The 24475-nt window shown below is 33.6% G+C and overlaps 1 protein-coding gene across 1 annotated transcript in view; it reads left to right on the top strand.

The window, feature by feature from the left end:
- LOC147069534 (uncharacterized) overlaps positions 1–5379 on the top strand; it is a 28691-nt gene extending 23312 nt beyond the window's left edge. Inside the window, exon 4 of the mRNA XM_085950830.1 lies at positions 4292–5379. Coding sequence (XP_085806956.1) covers positions 4292–5194 — 903 coding nt within the window. The 3' untranslated portion in view covers positions 5195–5379. The remainder of the gene's footprint in view (positions 1–4291) is intronic.
- The last annotated feature ends 19096 nt before the right edge of the window (positions 5380–24475 follow it).

The following is a 24475-nucleotide window of genomic DNA, read 5'->3' on the forward strand; positions in this document are numbered from 1 at the left end:
AAGACCTTTGGTGTGCCGTGGGTGAGAAAAAGTTGCAAAGCACTGGTCTACTGTATACATCCCGTTGACAGTTGTTAGCGGCCTTGAAGATAACGAAAGATAGATTGGATTCTCTAACTAAAGCATTCGTAGCATGTAGCCGAGCCACTTTTTATAATGAAAAAAATGTGGGTTACATATTTTTTTTATATGTATATATCCATCTAAGTGATAAACATCATGCTTGCTTAACTAATGTATTCAGGCATAATCTTTTGTATCAAAACTAATATAATTTATTGTCATATGAGAATTTTGATATTTTGTAATTTGATTCCCTTGGGATTCGAAGCTTGGCCTATTAATCGCAAAGCGTGTCATGTGCCTAGATATCACAGGTGTTGTTACTATTACGTCGAAATTCTTCTAACAATAATCATTATTATTGACTCTAGGGTTTTATCGAGCTCTTCTGTCTTCACCAATGCAATGGCATATTTGAGTTCTTCGACATTCTAAGTGACATCTGAATGCGCAGGCCTACTATGTGTCGCTCAAATGTATTGTATTGTACCACCATGTGTACAATGTTAAGCTACCCGGATTCGTCGCTCCACAAATAAAAGTATAATATATTGTTTATAACGTATTCTGTATGTAAATAATATATAACTGAGATTAGGCTTTCATTAAAAACATCTGTTTTACAATAAGGATCATTCGTCTAATCACTAAACCTCTTCGGGAATTTAACATGTTTTATATTACATAACATAATACGGCTAAAAAATACATATTTTTTTATTATGTTAACTGTCAATTATTTATTATTAACCTTGTGGTGGAATCCATAGCTCGTGAAACCAACATAAGAGGATGGGTAGATAACAGTACAACGCATATGTGCGCTTATGCTGACGACATAGTAATTACAAGCAGATCTAAACAGAGGATGATCGACCATGGTGGCACTATGAAAATAAAAGCAGAAAACGCTGGGCTGCAAATAAACCAGTCAAAAACTAAGTATATGGTCAGCACACGCGATCAGGTACCGCTACAGAATATAAACATAGAACAGCATGCATATGAAGGGGTGGATAAGTTCACGTATCTCGGATCCAGCCTAAATACCCAAAATAAGACAGCAGAGAGATAAAAATCCGCCTTATTTCCGGGAATAAATGCTGGCATGCCTGCAAGTAACTGGTGGGGTCGAAAATACTAGGCCAAAGAAGTAAACTTCTAATTTATAAAATAATTATAAGGCCAGTGGTCACTTATGGCTGTGAGACTTGGTGCTTAACTCAAAACGAGGAATACAAATTAGCTGTCTTCGAGCGCAAAATACTCCGCAAAATCTTTGGACCCACGTTGGAAAATGGGAACTACAGAATAAAAATGAACCACGAGTTGGAAGAGCTGAATAAACAGCAAATAATCATAAGACATTGTAAGTCCCAAAGACTACGATGGGTGGGACATGTGGAGAGAATGCCTGAAGTTAGAGCGCCAAGGATCATGACAAAGTGGCTACCCCAACGGAAGAGACCCAGAGGCCGTCCAAGAAGGAGACGGGCTGACGCAGTAGAAGTAGACTGGCTTCATCTAGGAAGACCCGGTAACTGGAGAAGTGTGGCGAGAGACCGGAGTGAGTGGAGAGCGGTTGTGGAGGAGGCCAAATCCTACCCTGGGATGTAGCGCCGTCGAAGAAGAAGAGAAGTCAATTATTTATGGTGGAATATAAAATATTAATAATTTTATTTAATAAGCGCAAATTTTTATCGTACTTATTTCAATTTATTAATTAATATATGGATCGGTTTCGTCCACCTCAAAGGGATATTTTTAACTGCAAAGTTCAAGTTGGTATTCGAAATCATACCTTCCAATTGTCATTTGAGTCTTTATCTAATAATCAAGTAACATCCTTGCAGATATCCAACAACCTAAGTATCTAATGTACCTATTTTAAAATTCCGTCAGAAAATTAACTAACTTTTATTCGGTTCAACATTTTGTCTAATCGTTATGTTTCGGAGGCTTTTCCAGGTGAAATAACATCTTAATTATAACAAAACACAGTTGCAATACTAATTTTATTCCACTTATTTTAAACTAAATGGAATGAGTACTACATTCCATTTTTTCTTTCATTCCACTTCAAAATCATTCAAAAACGTCCGAGTGCTACGTACATTATCACGTATAGTATCATTTGTGTTGAGTATTCTTAAATATGCCAGCATTATTTGGAGTCCTAATAGATCCATCCACACAATTAAGTTGGATCGAGTCCACAATAGATTTCTTAGATTTCTCTACTTAAGAACATACGGGTTCTTTCCTTATGACAATGATAATAAAATGAATTTCCCGACTCGTTTTCTTCTGGGTATGCTATCAATGCAATCCCTGTCCACCCGAAGAGTGATTGCTCTTTTAAAGCATTTAACTCTACGGTCTTTAAGATACCTCGTCGCAGGACAGATGTTATGTTTCATGATGCTGTGTATCGTGCGATTAACTTATTTGATGGCACCATTAAGGTTGATATATTTTTTATTAACTACATAATGTTTGTGGACGTGTTAAATAGATTAAATTAAATTTATAATTGTATATATTATCATGTTTCTTTAATATTTACATAAACACATGCTGTCTTTTCTACTTTCTTGTTATAGATATTAGTTGTTATTTGTAATTCAGATATTTTTATAATTTCGTATTTATTATGTATTATGGCGCATTGGCCAATCGCTGTAATGCCGTAATACTCTTTTTTCTAAATAAAAAAATACATGTATTGTGTTTTAATTTAATAATACAATGTATTTCAACTAAAAATTCAAACCCATAAAATATATTAAAATTTCTAATAATACTAGTGTATTTAGTATTGAATGCAAAATAAATAAATTAGAATAGTATTACATACTTATAATTGAAGTCAATTTAAAATCAGAGCAACTAGTGATACTATGTAAGTATCACAATAAAAAATAATTATTATAATAAAAATCTACAGCAACTTTGAAAATATTCATAATGTATGTAATTATCACTTCAAAATAATCGGGTTGATTATACTAAGGTGTCTGAGTAACTTAATTTTTTTAACATCGTATCGTAAGTGATTTTTACGAGTAATTATAAAAATTTCTTTAATACGTCCGGATTTATAGACGAGTTATTTTTGTACGAATGTGACATTGACATAAAAAGTGTGAAATGCAAAATAAGCAGCCCCCTCCATATGTGAAGTGGTATGTGGTCGAATTTTAGGATATAAAGCCCGCGGAATGCCTCCACGGACCACAAGCAGTTTTCAACAAGAAAAGGCTTTGATTTGCAATCACAAGTTAAACAATAATTCAACATGAAATTCATGGTCAGTACACATTATTAAACGCACTCTCGGAATTGATTTTTAATTAACTACGCCCTTGTGGATTCAAATTTATTATTATTTATTTATTTTTCATAACAACACTTGCTATAAAATTAAAGAACACATAATGCAATATATATTATTTAATATTAAAAAAAAACCAAATGAAAATATAAAATATAGTTTTATTATACTACAACGTAAATTATCAAAAATATTTTAATTTAAAGGGTGATTTTTCTCTAATATAAAGTGTCGTCTTCAATATTAACTTTATTTTATTATCATAAACAAATAGTTCATAATTTATAAAATTTAATATTTAAAAATTAAAACGTTAAATTAATAAACATTTTATTAAAAATATTAACAAAATAACTTTCAAAGTGTGCTAAACAAAAACTTAAAATAATTATAAATCATTTTTTCAATTTGATTTTTAAATCTTATACTTTGGGGGTTCAAAAGAAAGTGTATTTATTTTACCTAATATTTATACTTAATTTAATATTATAATTGTCCCTATAATAATTGGAGCAGTGAAACTGGTTCTGATCAATATTCATTGTAAAAGTGCTGTTAGATAATAAATTATTACTTTTAAATAGGTATTCAAAATATTAATAATATGTGAATTTGTTATTTTAATTAAGCGTGGTATTATGAATATAAAGCCCTTGTGAGGTTTAATTTGCATTTGATTATGACAATGAATTATTAATTGTGTGAAATTAAAATAGTCTTTACATAAATAATTTGAAACAATTTTAATAATTCACATTCTTTTTGTAATGTAAACGTTCATAACAAATTAATTAGTGTAATTTCATTTTAGAGTATGCCAAAAGCCTCTTAAGTTATAAACAAAAAGATCTAATAATATGTGTGTTTATTAAATAATATGTTTTATTTTTATAGATCGTAGCAACCTTCCTGAGCTTGGCCGTTTTTGCGTCAGCATCATGGGTAGGACACGATGATGGTCAATGGAGAGGAGAGGGACTCGCCGAATCTCAGGATTTGGGAGACTGGAACGGAAACTACCTCGTAGGACACTACGGCGGCGTCTACAGCCACGGAAATGATGATGGACAATGGAGAGGAGAAGGCTTGGCCGAATCCCAAGACCATGGAGCATGGGGATACAACACCGGATATGCTGGATACGCTGGACACTACGGAGGCGCTTATGCCTACGGAGGTGCCCCCATCGGTCATGATGGACGCGTCGTAGACACCGCTGAAGTCGCCCACGCTAAAGCCGCTCACTTCGCCGCTCACGCTGCCGCTTCCAACGGAGCTTATGCCCATGGAGGTTATGCCCATGGAGCCTATGCCCCACTCGCTTATGCCCAATACGGATCAGCCTACCACTACGGAGGTGCCCCAATCGGTCATGACGGTCGCGTCGTTGACACCGCTGATGTTGCCCACGCTAAAGCCGCTCACTTCGCCGCCCATGCCGCCGCTTCCAACGGAGCTTATGCCCATGGAGGTTATGCCCACGGAGCCTATGCCCCTCTTGCTTATGCCAACTATGGAGCTGGTTACCATTACGGAGCTGCCCCTCTTGGTCATGACGGTCGCGTCGTAGACACCGTCGAAGTTGCCCACGCCAAGGCTGCCCATTTCGCCGCTTACAACTCAGCCGCCGCCGGTGCCTCTCACGGAGCATGGGCCCCAGTTGTCCACCACGCTGTCCTTCCCCAGGTTCCCCATGATACCCCTGAGGTAGCTCACGCCAAGATCCAGCACTACGCCGCCGTCGCCGCTGCTTCCCACGGAGCTGACCACTACGGATACGCCCATGGAGGATGGTAATCGACCCAATTCCCAAACTACGACCGACAGATTGTTATTCGACTGATTTTAAAGTAAACATACGAGTCCAACGCATGGTTCTTGCGCATGTATATAAATATTCATGATGTATATTATATTTCTTATATGCAAATATGTTTATGTATATTACGTATTTCACTGCCATACGATAAGTTTCGTTTTCACTTACGAGTATATATATATATATAATTATATATATTATTATGTTAACAAACTTTTGTTTTCTATTGATTTAATTTTTTGTATGATTTTTTTTGTTGATTCTTTTCTATAGTATCTATTATTCTGCTTTGCTCTGTTTTCTTTTATTTGATAGTCAACTTGTGATAAAAGCAATACGAAATATATAAAAACGAAAAATACTTTTGACTTTCAATTTTACTACTATGAGATTTGTCACCTAAAATGTATCACTTTATATAGGTACATATTTGCAGATGCAAAACTGATACATTAAAATATACATTAAATCAGTAGCGCTTTCTTTAACACCTTTGAAAAGACCATCTATTAATTTTGTTATTTATTAGTAGGTAACAACGTAACTCGTATATGCTTGCACCTATAATAAATTAAAGAACGTGTTTCATGTAAAATAACAAAAAAAAATTATCTACTGTGTGATTAATTATAAACACGAATAATTCAAGTTTTTTTATCAATATGTCCGATCTTAATAAGATCATTATTATGGGCCACCACAGAATAGAGGTTTGTATTAACTGTTTTTTTTTTTTGTTTTTATGAGAAATATAATGTTAGCCACTGGGTCCACAACCTATTAGCTCCATACTAATTAGGTATATTTTTCAGACCCAGGATTCAAACCTGGAATCCACGAGATTAGAAGCAAACGCTTTAACCGCTCAGCCATCGTTGGCATTTTAGGTTTATAGATAATAATTAAATATTTTTTTTTTGCTATGTATCGATTTCTAATTAGTGCACGTCACCATGTACAGGCCACGCATATTAGAAACTAGACTCCTTGAAAACATATTTGAGTTTCATAGATTTTAAAGTTATCATCGCATGAAGAAAACATCATTTTAATTAAAATTTAAAGCACATTTAATAACAATATCAATATTATTTCCATGAATTACAACTAATTAATTGTTATTTATACAGACATCAATGTTACCATATTTTTCTATGCTGATTATAGTACAAAGGTGTAAAAAATATAGTACTTCTGGAAAAACTTTAATACCAGAACATTTTTCATTTTCAATCCTACTAAATTAGAGTATTTTTGTCATATTTGGTGTCAAATTATAATATTTTACATTTTTTTGTAATACTGTACTATACGGTCGACAATACTGGTAGGCACTCAAAATAAGACAAGTGTTAGAATAATTTTGTTAGAAATTCATTCGATTTTACAACGTTTTTCTTAGCTCGTCTTCTTATTTGTCCGGTGGTTCTTTGTCCGGTACAAATCATGCAATCGATTTTTAACTAACTTTCCGACTAGCTAAACATTTGAAACTTTTAGAATATATCAGAACACAATGCCAATGCATTTTCATTTTCAGTTAATTCTGTTTTGTATGAAAAGTTATTTCGACACCATTATTGGTTGCTGGTCTGGGGTCCTAGCAACTACGTGCGTTACTATGGAAATCAATATGACATATCAAGTACAAATTTTATTTGATCGTTTAAGTTAGTCAAGTCAAGTTTATATGGTTCAACAGAATTTAAAAACGTCGTATATAAAAAGTTCTTTTTATCTTGTAATTATTTCTATTTAAATTGACTAATATCACTTTAATAAGGTAAAAAATCGAATAACTTTACTTTATTACTCAAAAACCCGGTGGGTCGAACCCACTCATGGGTATTCTTTTGTTGTTGAGTTGGTCGTAACAATTATTATTCGTTAAAATCAGATTCAATCTACTAGAAAATTAAGGCGTAGTGCTCACTGAAATTTGACTCGACACCAAGAAAACCATAAAGCATTCCTGGCAGCTACGACCAACTATATTTCAAGCCTTTCCCGTGCATATGACGCAACCTCATGTCACCACAGATAAACGTTATTGTACATTTGACAAAAAAACAGTGATTTGTATTGTCAGAAGTATTGGGTGCATTCATTATCAGTTAGAAATATACGAATGCATAGTATTCGAATTGTTTGAAGGATATTTTATAACCTGAAATATCATTTGATTATGATAATCGCCATTAATTGACATTTTTACTCTTTTGTGATTTTACATTTACGAGCCCTCTACAGTCATGCGGCGATCATGTGTATGTACTAATGGATTAGCTTGGAAGGCGACTCGTGCGCTGTAAAATAGTATAGAATCTATGTGCGAAAGCGGTGACTTTTTGAAATACACACAAGCAAGATTCCTGCTGTGTAGTTCCAAATCTGTTGCATGTGACAGCAGGCATATTTTACAACCAATAATGTTTGCAATCACGCTATGTGCGGCATTATATTGAAATAGGTACATGACGTGTTGTTTTGAAAAGGCTCAAAAAGTTACATCGTCAAATTCGACGTATTGTACTCGAGACTAGTTTATATGTGCGACCCGGCTTAGAATACCGGGTATGAAAAACATATCCTAGAATTGAATCCAATTTGTATTGTCAGAGCCAGTACAGAGGATATTTCCTGGTGCCGAATGAGAATATAACAATGTTTATTTTTAATCTACTGATTAAAAACCATTATGTCACAACATTAAAATAATTAAAGAATGACTTTGAGTTATAGGTACCTATAGCATTTATCGGTAATTTTAGTTTACATTCTGACTATCATTATTTAACAAATTCCTACGCATTAAAAGAATTTTATAATATTATAATTTCATATGGCATTGATCCAATTTTGAAAATAATGATCAATAAAATTCCAATGATACCTAATTGACTTGCATAGTATGAAGCGATATAAATTGATAATGCAGAATATTTTTGAAACATTATATTATTTTTTTTATAATGAAGCTAAAATATTTTTTTATCAAATAAATTAACAATTTCACAAAATTCGATTGATAGTTTTATTTTAAATATCGAATTTCATTTAGATAAGAATGATAATTATAATATTCGTGAGATATTTATTTTAGTATTTTTGGCAGATGTAAAATACTTTAACTGCCATTGTATAGATGGTGTTAAATTTAATATATTTTTTTAATTTATCACTTGTAAAGCTTTTCTCAATGCAATTATATTAAATTCAACTTTGCTAAAGTATAATGATTTTATTATTATTTTTATTATATTATTTTTACGATAGTCCTTAATCGTCGTCATATAATGTCGTGGGTCCCAGGTTTGAATCCTGGGTCTGGCAAATACACATAATATTGATTTTCAATTTGTGTATGAGTCTGAGTATGGACCTAATAGGTTGAACAAGTGGATGACATCCATTTCTTGGTAAAAACAAAATCTGTATAAATCTCTACTCTGTGGAGGCTCATAATTATGATCTTATTAGGATCGGACATATTTTTTTTCTAATATTTTTCCATATAGATTTATATCCTACAAACTTTTTGTTTTGGTGTAAAAGGTTGGTAACCAACTTGCAGTACATATCCTTATCTAGAGACACTCATATTAGATCTCCAATACCTTGAATATTGAGCCACTTACATGGTACCTTCAAGATACGCTGATACAGCCAAATCTTGAAAACCTCCAATCTTCTTATTGTCCGTTCCTTTGATAACGTCTCGGTTTCGACTTTGTAGACGATGAGTATGGTTATATATAATTATGTATCACTGGCGAAGGGTGGAGGTGGGCTGTTAAGATCCGACATAAATAATTCACACTAAGCTTTGTCAATCATACTTATTTGTTTTCATTATACTAAGAATACAAATTCCAGATGCTGTTGGTCATTTTTTTTATTCATGTTGCCCCCTATCTAAACCAAACCATAATATTCTTCTGTTTATAAAATATCCAAAATTATGTATTATTTAAAGGCAGAATTGTACATATTTTATAGATAGATGAATATTTATTGACTGTTGTCTTATCTTGGATTGGTTTATGTGGGGTTTAATTAAGTTTTAAAATCAAACTAATACAATCTGCAATTTGTACCTACTCACAGTTCAACGAAAACAAATACCTAACTGACAAAGTTTTATAATATGCACTATTTACTTATGTCGGATCTTAACAGCCTATCCTCACCCTTCGCCACTGATATGTATCATCATCATCAGCTGGGGTCGATCCACTGCTGGATAAAGCTCCCTTCGCTCTTCTCGGTCTCCAGTTTTTCGCTAACACATTCATTCACTATTCATATCTATTGCAAACAACCACAGTATGCAATGAACGATTATTCAATTGAACGATTATTAATTGTTAACTGCTTGATCGAAAGGTTTGATATCGATTAAGATCGTTAGTTCTAATTTATGTCAATATGTATATTATATTACATACTAATTATATAATATATAGAAATGGGTTGCTATACGGGTCAAGGAGTATTGATTAATTACCTTTCAATGATCCTTTGTCATTAGAAAACGAATGAAAGACAAAAGTTATTTATAACTAATATGCTTAATTGATTTATTAACAGATGCAAATGATAGCAATTTGTTTTAATTTGTTTGAACTTTAAGTTGCAATTATTCTTATAACATATTATCAAGGAAGAAAAAAAATTAGCGCACTCAGGAATGCAACTAAAATCTAAACTGATACTAGATAAAGAAATATTACTTTAAAAAAGATAACATCTATGCATAATACAGTAGTCATTAGTCATGTCAATCACTTAGCAATTTCAATTATCCAGTTGTGCCGGTGTTTTACGATCTCAATTTGTGGAATGATATTACTTATGACGTTACGGCAGGTCACAACAGCGGCCTTCGAAGGTAAATAATAAGCCCCCCTCACTTTTGATTCTTATCCATTACGGACACCACTGATTGTGTCAGCGATTGAAAATAAACGGCATGAGGAAGTACCTACTTAAAATTGATTATTTTATTCGCGTAGAAATTATTTTTTATTGATTAATGGGTTTAATTCTGCTTTAATGCTTGCATTATAACGGTACAACTTTATGGTAGCGAGTCATGTTACTTTACACTATGTAAATATGCATATTATAGAAAAAGAAAGCCTAAAATATTTTTATTATAATAATTGACTATTGCATACATCAAAATTCCGCCTATTCGACCCTTGCATTTAGACTGTGCTACTTTGCGGTAGAAAATTATGGCACTTTACGAAGGCTCAGAGCAACCATATACTGAGCTACGTTAAAATTCCCACCACCACCCGTTATATATGCACAGCCGTGGATATGCACGGCCGCTTTCCATGACGCTTTAAATGTGTCTGAAAGAAGTGATTTTAAGTGCTCATTCCGTCTCGAGACGGAGCCGCACGGGACTGATGCTGCAACCATGCACTGTAGTGCTTAAAGAAAAAAGTTAAGAAAGATTTTTTTTTGTTTTTAGACTGGCTCTGCTGTCCGCTGACGTTAAACGCCCTGTGTACCCGCATACTGAGTGTCACGAATTGAAATGGATGAGTCTACAGAGGAGTCGGGACTATCCCGCTCCCCATACGATGCTGCAAATTTCTCGAATGCTATACTGATCTTTGAGAACATATGTTTGCGACGTATACTGGGTGTGCGGTGATATGACTTTTTTAGGAGTAACGAGGAGATACAAGAACGCAACAAGCAGCCTCTCATCACGCGAATGAAGAAGAATTGAAGACTTGGCTTTCCTGTTCCAACCGGATTCTGGCATCCTGAAAGTACACTAAATACTATCTACAGAGTATATATGGCGGAGTTACAATGCTGGCATGACCTAGAATTGAAAGTGAATATGAAGAGGTAACATTGGACCTGGCTCGGCCACTTGATGTAGATGCAAAGTCAACCTTATTCCGGCGTCCTGAAAGGCCGCTTAACACTATCTATAGAGTGTATACGGTAGAGTTACGGGATGCTAGTATAACTTGAAATGATGCAAGAAGACTGGCTGGCGACGATTGGAGGCACCGCGTGGTGTCCATGTGCTCCAACTAAGACGCGAATATGGCCGAATAATAAAATTTAATATTGTTACATTATGATAATATTACGCAATCTTGTATATCGTTTGGTCGACATATTGAAAGGTTTTGCAATACATTGTGCCAAACTAAAGTTTCTAAGGTGTGCACAATTTGTGAACTATCGAACAATTCTTAAAGATTAATGCACAATATTACTGTAGTTTAAATTGCAATTTTAAAAGACACCATCACTAAGATTTTAAAACTAGGTACTGTATATCTCGATGTATACTTTATAATACCATTGATGGTCTAATTACCAGTTCCAATCGCAACATTAGCTATTTTTCGTGCATTTCGTTCATGTATGCGGCACCCAGTTGTCCATCGTCTACTTGTCTCGTTAATTAGCCAATGGCGTCCAGCCAACGGCGCCAAATTATCCTACATTATTTGGTACCTCCAACGAATATACACATATATATGGCTTGGCTCTACAGTATTGTCACTTGCTACTAATTCACTCATATAAATTGATAACAAAATTCGCTTGCGGTGCAATTTGTTCAGGTATAATTATTTATTTAACACGAAATAATACATTAAATTTGACAATAAATACTAACATAATACTTACTTATTATTCTTAAATTTGTAATGTACTTTAGATTATTTATGTGGCTAAAAAGGTTTACCGTATCTGTTGTATATCATTTACATAAAGGTCGCCCACTTCAGAAAGATAAGCGACCCCGCCCGAGATAAATAGGTGGTGCCTATTAGGTACTTCAATATTTTTCCCGATCAACAACGGCAGTTACGATGTAATTACGTTATGTACTTACAGCCTATTTACTTTGTAATAGAGAAACAAATTCCGGATGCCATAGACTACATACTGTACTATTAAATTGAAATATAGGGTTGTCACCTTCTTTTATTTACTAGACTACTAGATTCTTTTTTTTTTACTATCGCCTTAATAATATGATTATATGCATGTCCCCCTTCCACAGATTGTAGCGGGCCCTTAGGCCAGGATATCTAAGAGGCCCCCTACTTATTGCTAAGGTTAAGGGCAGTTTGATATTCTAAAATAGTGTTCCCTAAATGGTGTTCTGGGGAACCCCAAGTAGGTAAAATTAAGAGTATTCCGTGTATTTATAGCGGTTTTATTTTAATTTCTAATTGAATTATTGAGTTGTAAGCACTCGGTATCATAACAATATAATCGCGACTTCTTTTTCTGGTAGCTAAGTAACATGCAATCTTTTGCCATTTTTATTAGTCAGATAAAATTAAATTCTATCCGTGAATTATCATTTCAGATCAAATTACATCGCAGTAGCCATATATTAAAAAATGATAATTTTATTTAATAGCACTGCAGGCGAATTTTTACCATTAGAAAAAAATGTCTCACTTAACTAGCTGACCCGCCACATCGGGCTTCCAGACTAGAACCATGCTAGCTCTCCCGTGTGGGTCATGATTATTATTATGTACCTATATAATATACTGGACCATGGTTTGCCATCTTACTGGTCTTGCCCACTCTCCGAAGTCCGCATAGGGTAAATCTGCTTTGCATACGAAAAATCTGTCCTCCACGAGTAAGACCACATAAAACATTGGTATGATAAAAATACGAAAACCAGTCTCAGAGTTTTGGTTACACTGCACTGGATTCTTATTCTCAAACATAATATTTGGCAGTTTATCGTTAACTAATTACTAAATAAAGCTATGCATAAAAGTCATGGAAAATATGGCTAAAAGAATTATCATCTGTCAGACAGAGGCGAAGGGTGACTTTTGGAAAGATGTAGGAGATCTGATAAAAAGAACACACTTGTCAGGTATACTTACGAGAAATAAGAAGATAATACGATATTACTATTAATGAACAGGTACACACTAATGACAACGACACACTAATTTAATGAAACTTAAAAAACTCACTGACGACATAAAATTAAGCGATCAGTTTAAATTACGTATTTTTTCAAACCATTTAATTTCTATTTTTGTATTAGATTAAACACCATAGAAACTATTTTTTTAAATTATCTAATTCTTAACTATTTAGTTTTAGGCTCTGCGATCGGAGATTACCTTAGTTCATACAATTCAATAGACTGGGCGGAGCTACGTGGCGTTAAGTCCATATGAAAAAAAATGAGAATTATTTGAAATATAATCGGACCTTTATTTACGTCAAGACAGATGGCGCGCTGTGGTATGTTTTTTAAACCTTTGCAGATGGTTTTGTAATTTTATTATCTGTGTAATACATCATTCCTACACATGCGGCATCTCTCCTTGGCAAAATAAATTATTTTATATAATATATAATCAAGCGATTATATAAAAAAGTCAATATGCGATTAAAAAATATTTTTTTTAAGAAGGTAGGCTTCAATTAATCGCCTAGTATGGAGTCTTCGCCACTGCTGTCAGAGGAGCCGAGGCGGCTATTGACACAATTTTGCATACTGTAGGTACATAATTCCCATAATATATTGGTGTTGGTAACAAACATATTCCTGTTTCATACTTTACTTTTAATCTAAAAAATAAAATAGTCAACGCTTACTAAAACTCTCTTTGTAATGATATAACACAGTTTCTGTTTTCTTCTACGGCTATTCCGTAACTAATCACTATGATTAAAAAAAATAAAAATAAGAGATATTATTAACAAACTTCTCCGGTCAAAATTTACTCTCAGGACTCTCTGTATTTAAAATTGATAGCGACAACAACATAGTATCAATTATCTACGACAACCGGCAAGCACGTTTAACCATTATTAATTGCTTGCATATTATTTAACTGTACATTTTCGCTTAAACTGTGACAGTTAAATGTTTACAACAGATCTGAGGTCAAATTCCGTCTCAAGGTTCATTCATATAAATAATAACTTCATATTGAAGTATATGAGACACTACTAAGTCAGTCCTTTACATTAAATCATTTAAACCTCCATAGATTATGACTTGGGCTATATAAATAAGCTGGCCATATGTCTCTGGAACGACGATGTATCTTGGGGCAAGTATTTATTTACATATTTTAACAATTACCGCTTTTTTTTTTGTAAAAAATCTCATATTGTCTTGTATAGAGAATCTGGTTTTTAATACACCATTTTTAGAAAAAAATAAATCTTCACGATTATTGCAGCCTACTTCTCGCAAACAAAATCTAAAACAACACGCCAATGACGTCACAAATAATAATCAAAATATATGGGCAAAATAGGCAACTTTTTCTTCAACTTAATGCACACCGCAAGAATAAAACCATATGTTTGAATATACAGATGATCTAATAATGACAATCTGTCAACGGTGGCTCTATTTTTATGCTATTTTGTGTATGCTGTGTCTATTTTGTTTGAATATATTATTTTATTTCGAGCGATTTTTTGTAGTAGTCACTGTAGCCGAGTTCTTAGGTTGGCCGACTATAAAGACGTGGGTTGTAAGATGGATCACACGTGTAATATGAAGGTGAATGTCCAAGTAAAGTGGTTTGGAGATATCTGCATTTAAAGGTTTAAAACGGTTGCAAAAATACAGGTGTTGTGGAATAAATGAATGTATTTTTAATTTTGAAGTACCTATACATATAAGAGTATTATTATAAATAGAAGTTGATATTCTTGTGATCAGAAAAAAAAATTAAAACAAAAATTGTTATTTAAGTCCAAAATTACCACTGCAAAAATGATGATTGTCCATTTTAACTGCATCTTATCCTGTTGTTTCTTATTTATTTATCTGCATCTCTTAAATATTATGTTATCATTTCAGTAAAATATACCTATATTTAAATAAGTAAAATTTAAAACTTTTATATCTTGTGAATAGTACCAGTAAAATTAATATTAAGGATGAAATAAAATTCGACTTCAAAACCCGTACGAATGACTGTCCTAATTTGTATTTAGTTCCCCATCGCCTTACTACAAAAAGGACTCTTAGCCACCGATATAATATGCAATGTCCGAGGCACAATATAATAATTGTAAAACCGCCCTGTCCCATTAAAATCACAACTTATTGTCAGCCTGTTAACAAATAAATCTAAATAGTGTGCGAATGTTTTTTTATGTTTCTCATTTACATAATTTATGGCAACAAGATTGATCGCTGTTTGTGACTGTCATTTTGTCAGCATATTTTTTTAATTGACCGATATTGTTTATTCAAGTAACTTGTAGTTTCACGTTTTTCATGACGTTAATACTTATTCTACTGATCTTTATTATTAAGCTCTAATTGTTTCATGTGAGTACATTTTTACTATGACCTTTAATAGTTTCATGTTCAAATAAATCATTATACTGAATGACATAAAAAATAAAACTATAAGAATGGTTATTAGGACAAATAATTAAATTAGCCGCGACTCGTTTTGAATTGGCGATTTCTTTGTAGTGTAACATAAGAATTTCACGATCTGGGATTTATTTACTAGAGTCACAATATTATAAAAAATTGTCTTTTATTCGTGTTACAATCGTAAAACATTTTTCTTTATGCTGAGTATTTGGATATATTTTCAAATCAATATTAATATTCTAATGGATTTATATTCAAATTATATGAAGTACCCTCTGTCGATAGTATTAATACAATGTTAATATGTTATTTTTTATTTATTTAAGGCGAAGTCTTCACTTTTTAAAGAGGCACCTAGCGGAAAAATACGAAGCTTGCAATTTGAGACATTTTTTTGATAATTTACAATTTCAACTGTATTAATGAATAAATATGTATCTGAAAACATTAAAAAGAAAAATATTTTTTTAATTTTTAGTCAAAGATAAACTAAATTTAATAAATAATTAATTAAAAATAATGTAAATAAAAAGGATTTCAAGTTATACACATTTATATTTTTTATAAAAATCGATGTTTTTTAAAATAGATATAAAAAATTTTAAAACTATGAATTAGTCAAAAATCTCGTAGGTGATGCTTAGAAAACTTAATAAACTAAATTTTAATAATAAATATGACCATAAAATATATGTAATAATAGGGTGCGGTCCGATTCAACTAATTCACATTTTATTACATTTTTTACAATTGTTAGTTTATCTTTGACTTAAAATAAAAAATATTTTTCTTTTTAATGTTTTCATATACATATTTATTCATTAATACAGTTAAAATTGTAAATTATCAAAAAAAATGTCTCAAATTGCAAGCTTCGTATTTTTCCGCTAGGTGCCTCTTTAAAAAGGCTCATTGAAGACTTCGCCTTAAGAATAGTGTTTTTCAGAATAAAATCTTCTTGGCTACAATAATATGAATAAAACTCGATGCACGGACAAGATACAAACCTAACAAAATACTTGATTTAGTATTATTATTAATTTATACACCATGCCTGCCAATCAGTTGGTAGTGAACATTTATGTTCAGGAACGCGTTTTTTTATAATTGTTGAGTAAAATTATTTATTTTAAAATATACTTACTATAGTTTAAAAATATAAATAATTGAACAACAAAATGACAAGACACTGTCCGCACGAATAAGACAAGATTTTACAATCATAATAATATGACGTATTAAACACCATTATTATCTGCCGGGGAGATAGATTAGTAATATATATTAAGAAATTATTTACACCGTACATTGAAGATAATATGTGGTTGGAAAATAAATTTTACCTTCATAGAAATACGGGTGCATATTGCAAATTCACGTTTAAGTCTTTGACATATTCTGCAAACGTAGTGATACAAACCCGTACCACGCATTGCAATCGACCTACAATATTTTTAATATTTTCTTAGGATATATTAATAGTTAATTAATTTTCTAGATTAAATGTTTAATGGGATATAATAATATATAGTACTTTCCTAAAATACTTTCAATCGTTCATATTTTTTTTTTCAATAGTTGTTTTATAATGTTGGAGGCTTTCACGGTTGTTTTTTTATCGTAGTAGATTTTTGAGTTTCCACCGTGTGTCCTTTTTCTTTCTTTAATCGTCGTTTCGGGCTCGTTGCAGATGCCATTATCGAGAGATGATAGATAGAGAGATATATCATCTCTTGATAATGGCCTCTGCAACATGCCCAAAACGTCGATTAAAGAAGGAAGAAGGAGACACGGTGGAAACCCATAAATCTACTACGATAACAATAGTTGTCAGTGATGTAAGTTGGTACGAAATAGGAACAATAGTTGTCAGTGATGTAAGTTGGTACGAAATAGGATACTCTTGGCACAGAAAAAAATCTTCAAAATTCGAAAGACCTTTTCAGCCCTTCCTTTCAAAAATTTTAATTTTTTTTTAAATTATCTGTGTTCATTAGTACTGTATTGAATTCGACGATTGCATTCTGATAATGCAGTTTTACAGTGCGAGTCTTAGCACCTTACGAAGGTTCGACACAACTGTATACTGAGCTTTGAGAATAGATGTTTGCAGTGACCTAGACAAAATGAAGCCCCAAGGCAGTGCCAAAATGTCACTCCATTTTGTATACAGTATTTTTTATCATCTTTTCATGACTCAAATATCTAATAAATGTGTTGTTTGGCTACATTACCAACAAAATATATACCACTAAATCTAATTCAAATGCCATCTCTACTTCAATAGATAATATTGCGAGCCCATGGTTTCAGATACATTTAAAAATACACCTGAAAGCTTTTAAACTTGCAAATGAAATGAAAATATTTGGATAAATTAATTAGTAAGTACTTATGTACCTGCCTATAATTCAAGTATAATTCGCAAATCTGCACGTGTCATTGCTGGTCATCAAGGACGTGACCTCCAAGGATAACGGAAGTAAACTAAACATTGCAAACCTATCAAAAAAGTTAGGTACAATCCTGTTAAACCTCTTAATATGTTAATTAATACAGTTTGTTTCCAAGCAGTAGGCTAAATTTTGTAATAGAAAGATATTTCTGTTATTACTAAGTTTAGGTACCTATTTCTATGTAATATAGATAATGATTCTCCTCGGTTTGCCGTCTTTCGAGTAACTGCCGCCCCAAGCGACGCTCAATATGCCTACCCCCACGGGACGTCACTGGATGTTTGTGACGAATTATATGTGTGCGATAATATGACTTTAAGTGTAACGAGTAGGTTAGATAACAGACTATACATTCTTTTATCACATTGAGAGTAAAGAAGGGACATTAAACCTGGGTTGGCTACATGCTAAGGATACCTTAAGATAATTTCAAGCTGGCTTATCTGTTGTTCAAGTCAACCGGCGTCCATAGAATGTTGGGTTTTGGGATTACGGCATGACCTGGGATGATTCACAAGGTGACAAAGATTTTTATGTGTATTGATACCAAATACAACCCCTCGCGAAGAGACGTCTCCAATCCCATATCAGAAACCTTACATAAAACAATGACGACCGTCCCATCAAATCACTACAATATGCCCTGCAAGTTTGCAACCCCCGATAAATATTATAAAATAAATATTTCGATAACAAACATGAGGTTCCTCAGCGTCCCCTGATATAAAGCAAACTACTTGTTTGCCCTTCTCGCTAAAAATACATCCGATCCCGATGAAGAAAGCATAAAATTTACCGTTGAAGTCACCGAGGCGATCGCTGTTTACATTTGTACGAAATGTAGGAAGTACCCCGCCAGCCCTTTTCCCGCATCTTACGAGCGGGAAGATGCTTTTTGAAAAATCAGTCACCCCTGAACAGTACGATTTTGCCCGCGAAGCCAAGAGACACGTCTCCCGCGCCCCCTTTGTCTTTGCGGAGAGGGTCGCCTAGAAAAAAGTAAACTCCACCAGTCTCGATTTTACAAATCAGTATATCCCTTGTAGTGGTCCCGTGTTAATAAATAATCGTATAACCCCTACCACGCAAGAGCGAAATAAAAAATAAGTAACCCTTGAAACCTAATACAACGTAAACACCGCAAGGTACCTAAATAAATCACCACAAAAAAAAATGTCAGTATAGTGCCTAATATAAGACCTCTTTAATTGTAATTGTAATAAGACCGATGCTTGTCCATGCTTAAGTGTAATAAAACATAATTCTGCGCGGAATTATAAAATAAACATCTGTGTTATCCGTTTTTATTATTATTATTATATTATATTATTTTTTATTATTTTTTATAAGAAACACTTTTAAATATACTTACTAGAGATTCCTTCACCCAGATCCTAAACCTGGTCTCGGTCGGACGCGAAGCCACCGAAACCGGGTCCTCTCACTCCAATCATGCTTCACTCCAGATAGATACTTCATATAAAGGGGATAGACGCTAAAAACCGTCTAGGTGGCCCAAATGAATAAGCACATACCCTAAGTAAGTAAGTCCGTTTTTATATTTGTGCCCATTCCCACTCACCAATAAATCGAAGTACCTACCCGAATGAAGGACTCCACAACACACACGTGAGTCTTAAAAGGTATTACTGTATACTATTTTATTAACTCCAAAAAAATTATTAGTAATAAAAATATTTTGCGAATATCTCAATATGTCAAGCATCATAAGTTTGTGCAGCGACTTATATGTTTAGAGCCCTTACTGTAGAAAGTTATATTCCTTTCGCTATAAAGTAGTGCGCGGCGTAAGTAGGTATGTGAATATAAATTTCAATTTGTTTTTTTTAAATAAACAGTATTTGTTTCTAAAAGGGTACAATTTAAGACATCGAAAACCTCATAAACAAACACGATACGATATGGTAATCAATTGACATAGAAATATCAGTAGTATAATCTATATTATATTTAGAGAAAGTATAATTTTAGCCGAATGTCCATAGAAAAACTAAGACCCGGCTCTATAAAACTGACGTACGCACAGTCGTTGCATACGGGTGCGAGTCATGGATGCTAAATGTGAAAGCAGATGAAATGGTGGACTGCTTTGAGACAAAGATCCTGAGGCGGATATACGGGCCCTTGAATGATGGTGGGGAGTAGAGAATTAGGTACAACACGAAACTATACCGCTTATACCAAGATTCAAAACTCTCCACCTTCATATAACTCCAGAGACTAAACTGGGCAGGCCATGTCCAGCGCATGCCTGAGTCACGGATACCGAAGAAGATTCTCGAAGGAAACACAGGGGGGAAAGGCCAGTGGAAAAGCCACGTACCCGATAGGGTTATAACATTACAAAAGATGCCAACCAGCTGCTAAAAATCATGAACTGGAAAAGACGTGCGGAGGACCGTTCCGGCTGTAGGACGACGGTGGAAGAGGCCAGGGCTCGACGTGAGCTGTAGCGCCATCGAAGAAGAAGAAGAATAATTTTAGCCGTGTTGTGTAGTATGCCTCTTATCCTATAATGTCTCCAGTCGTTAGTAAAATGTATTTAGATCAATCATTTTCATTTTAAAACAATGCGCTGTATCGTGACTACGCCATGTATGCCATAATAAATTATGTATTGTTAATTATGTATTGTAATTTGATAGGTATGGTTTTGATTATTGCAAGAGTGACTTGTACTTAATGTTGTATCATTGATAAGCCTCAATATATCATCCCTATTTACTATTCAGCAATGTTACTAGATGCATATACCGGAAATACTTATAACGAATATTAATCTTATTTAGTAAATATTTAATATATTATATACTATTACAAACCGCTGCAAATATCATTTAACTCGACTAAAATCTCTCAGGTCTATTTTAAGAATTGTTTTACTGTGGATCGAACTGTTATTTACCCTTTATAACCATTATACAACTTCTTATTGTGCCATCCCCTAGAGAAGGTCGGCCACCATCAAGGAGATCTTATCTTTGTCGTCTGCTACCCGGAACAGTTCAGTGGAGCTGCACTCGTACCAATCACGGAGGTTCTTAAGCCACGAAATGCGGCGCCGTCCTCTGCTACTTTTGCTACGTTGATCTTTCCTTGAATGACAAGTTGGGGAATGCTGTACTTTTGTCCTCTCATAATGTGGCTGAGGTACTGTAGTTTCCTGGTTCTGATACTACGTAGAACTTCTCGGTCCTTCCCCATTTGATTGAAAACTTCAACATTTGTCACCCGGTCAGTCCAAGGAATTTTGAGGATGCGTCTATACAGCCACATCTCGAAAGCTTCAAGTCTTCGTGACATCTCTTTGTTTAGCGTCCATACTTTCATACCATAGAAAAGAATTGAGAGAACATAACAACGTACCATATGCAGTCTCAGACCTAGGTCTCGATTGCTATGGAGGCGTCTCATTTTGAGAAAGGCGCTCCTTGCAATTTCAATTAAAGTTTTTATTTCCTGAGACTGGTCCCATTTCTCATTGACTTATGTACCTAAATATTTATAATGGGTCACACGTTCGATTGGTTCGTTGTTAATGACAAAATTTGTGTTGGTGTTTGGTGTCGCTATTTTTGATACTAGTAATAGTTTTGTTTTCTTGACGTTCATTTTTAAACCATAAGAATTACTGACCTCATTAAACTTTTCTACTAGTTGATGTAAGCTCTTTAAACTATCAGCAATCAGCACAGTATTATACAACTGAAGTAACTAAAAATTGATACACAACTCAAGTTTTATTAGTGATAATCACCTTGCATTTGATCACGTCAAGGAACGGAGGTCGTTGGTAAGGATTTCCGTTGTCGAGCACGTCATAACAGCTGCGACAAAATATTATCATTTAAAATTATTCGCCTTGATAAAAAAAAGCTTCTAGATCTGACAGTTCTGACGTGTCTACTCTTATATTGATATTAACTTTTTACCTAAGGGTGGTCTTGTATAAGTCAACTATATACTCCATAATGAATTTAAAGCCTACTTTCGTAAGTTAATTAGATTTTAATCACCTTAAAACAACTAAAACTAAAAAATACAACCATCTGTCTATAAGTATAAATACTTAATTGAATTTAAGATTCACATACACATAGATAAACTCTACCCGAGTACATTGAATTTTATACTAACACACTTAAACAAAAGCTTGAGATAATCTAGTTTTTTTTGTAAATAGTTTAATTTATGATTTGTCCTTGAGATTTTTGTTTTTTGTGACTCACCATATGTAACAAGTCTTGCTTCTGAAGACTACACCATTGCATCTATTATAATATTATAAGTATATTATTTTTACGTCCGATAATTATTTTTCTCCCGGATTAATGGATTAAAGGCTTGACTATCAGACCATAGATTTTTTCATCCAAAGTTCTATTCTCGGTTGGACATCATTTTTTTAGTATGCGAAGGTCAACAACCCCAGGCCATGTCAGCAAACGCTACGAGATTGCAGCAACGCGATAGTCAGCGAATTGCCCAATTATCGCATACCATTACATCTATGGTTAGCACATTCTATTAGTTTATTTTAGGTATGGTCCCAATATTGAAACTCAATTTGATATAAATAAAAAAGATTTCAAGTTATACCTACACATTTATATTTTTATAAAAATCGATGTTTTTTAAAATAAATATAAAAAATATTAAAACAATGAATTAGTCAAAAATCTTAACGGTCAAAAATTTTAAACTTAATAAACTAAATTTAAATAATAAATATGACCATAATATATAATGTAATATTAAGATGTGATCATGGCCCCCACAAGGGGGGAGATGACAGTGCCCTAGCCTGGGGGCCCAGCAAGGCTAATCAACTAGATAATTGAGATAAACACTCATCACAAATATGCTTTAGGTACTAGTAAAAAAAGTCGCCTGCATTATTGTTTATGTGGTTGTACGATACAATTTTTATTTGTGTATCAATACTCGACTACTCCATAATTCAAATGGATGTATTAAAAAATACAAAAACAATAAATATACTGCCTTTATCCTAAGTGATAGGTAGGGGGCCCCGCCAAAAATCCTATCCCTGGGGCCCGCTTCAGGATATGGGGGCCATGGATATGACCCTGCAACGAATTCACATTTTATTATTATTTTTTACAATCAAAAAACCTTTTTAATGTTTTCAGATACACATTTATCATTAATACAGTTGAAATTGTAAATTATCAAAAAAAAAATGTTAAATTGCAAGCTTCGTATTTTTCCGCTAGGTTCTCTGCTGGCATGCCTCTCCCCCTTAAAGCTAAAATTACTCTGCATTACTCAAAAAAAAATCTCAAGCATTACCTGAGTGAGTGAGTCTGCTTCCTACCTGAGTATTATTTATTTAGTCAAAGTTTCTGTTGCGTATTACTTTAAGGCTTAATTTTTAAAACAATTTTAGATTGATGAAATATTCGTACCACATTGTGCATTGTGTCAATTTGTGAATACGTTAAACCCGTCTAACCACACAATTTTTCATTATTATATTTAGTGAGTGTATTGAATACAATAAATTATGTAACTCAAATAAAGTGTCATTACTAGAACAGTAACAAATTGAATACAGGTGAAATCAATTCAAATGAACTACATAATTTTTTCGCAAACAATATTGATTACATTAAACATTAAATATTGATTTAGATCAGGGTTTCCCAAACTTTTTCTGCAATGGAACACTTCAAAAACCCGGAAATTTTAACGGAACACTTAGTTTATTTTGTAGGTTATTTATTAGCGCAGCTAACCCTTCTGCCAATTATGGCAACTGTCGTTAAACTGACAAGACTTATCAGCCGGTCAGTTAAAAACAACATACCCACCCATGCGCACGGTGTGAGAAAAGATGTTCCTCCGCCTGTACCTAGATCATGGCCTCTACATCCCGAAGCGCCCCCCCCTACTTATCTTTAAGGTTAAAGGCAATGTGACGATCTACAGTTGCATATTCCAAATGGTGTTCGAGATAAAATTAAGGGTATTTTTAGCGATTTTTTATATTTTTAATACACCCACTTTTATGTTTGATATGCACAATTATGGAAATGTCGTGTTTTTATCTCACTTGGCTGGTCGATCTCTCACGCCGGGCCTCCCGTAAGCCCAGGTTCCCAGACTAGAAGCCTGTCAGTCCCGCCCCCTTGTGGAACCCATGACCCATCTAGATACTTGACGTCATACAAATCAGTGGAGATTGATCATCCCTCGCCTTTCAATATGAAGTAGATTCTTTAATTATTTCAGTTTTACTTATTTTACTTCTACTTCGTAGAAGATCTTTAAATGTGTTGCAGTGTATAAAACCTTTCCAAATGGTCGCGATACACCTATTCAGGTTCAGCGGAACATAGTTTGGGAAACCCTGATGTAGATAATGAAGT

The sequence above is a fragment of the Rhyacophila brunnea genome, unplaced genomic scaffold (assembly GCF_057557595.1).
Source record: "Rhyacophila brunnea isolate RB1 unplaced genomic scaffold, BYU_Rbru_1.0 scaffold_23, whole genome shotgun sequence".
NCBI lineage: Eukaryota > Metazoa > Arthropoda > Insecta > Trichoptera > Rhyacophilidae > Rhyacophila > Rhyacophila brunnea.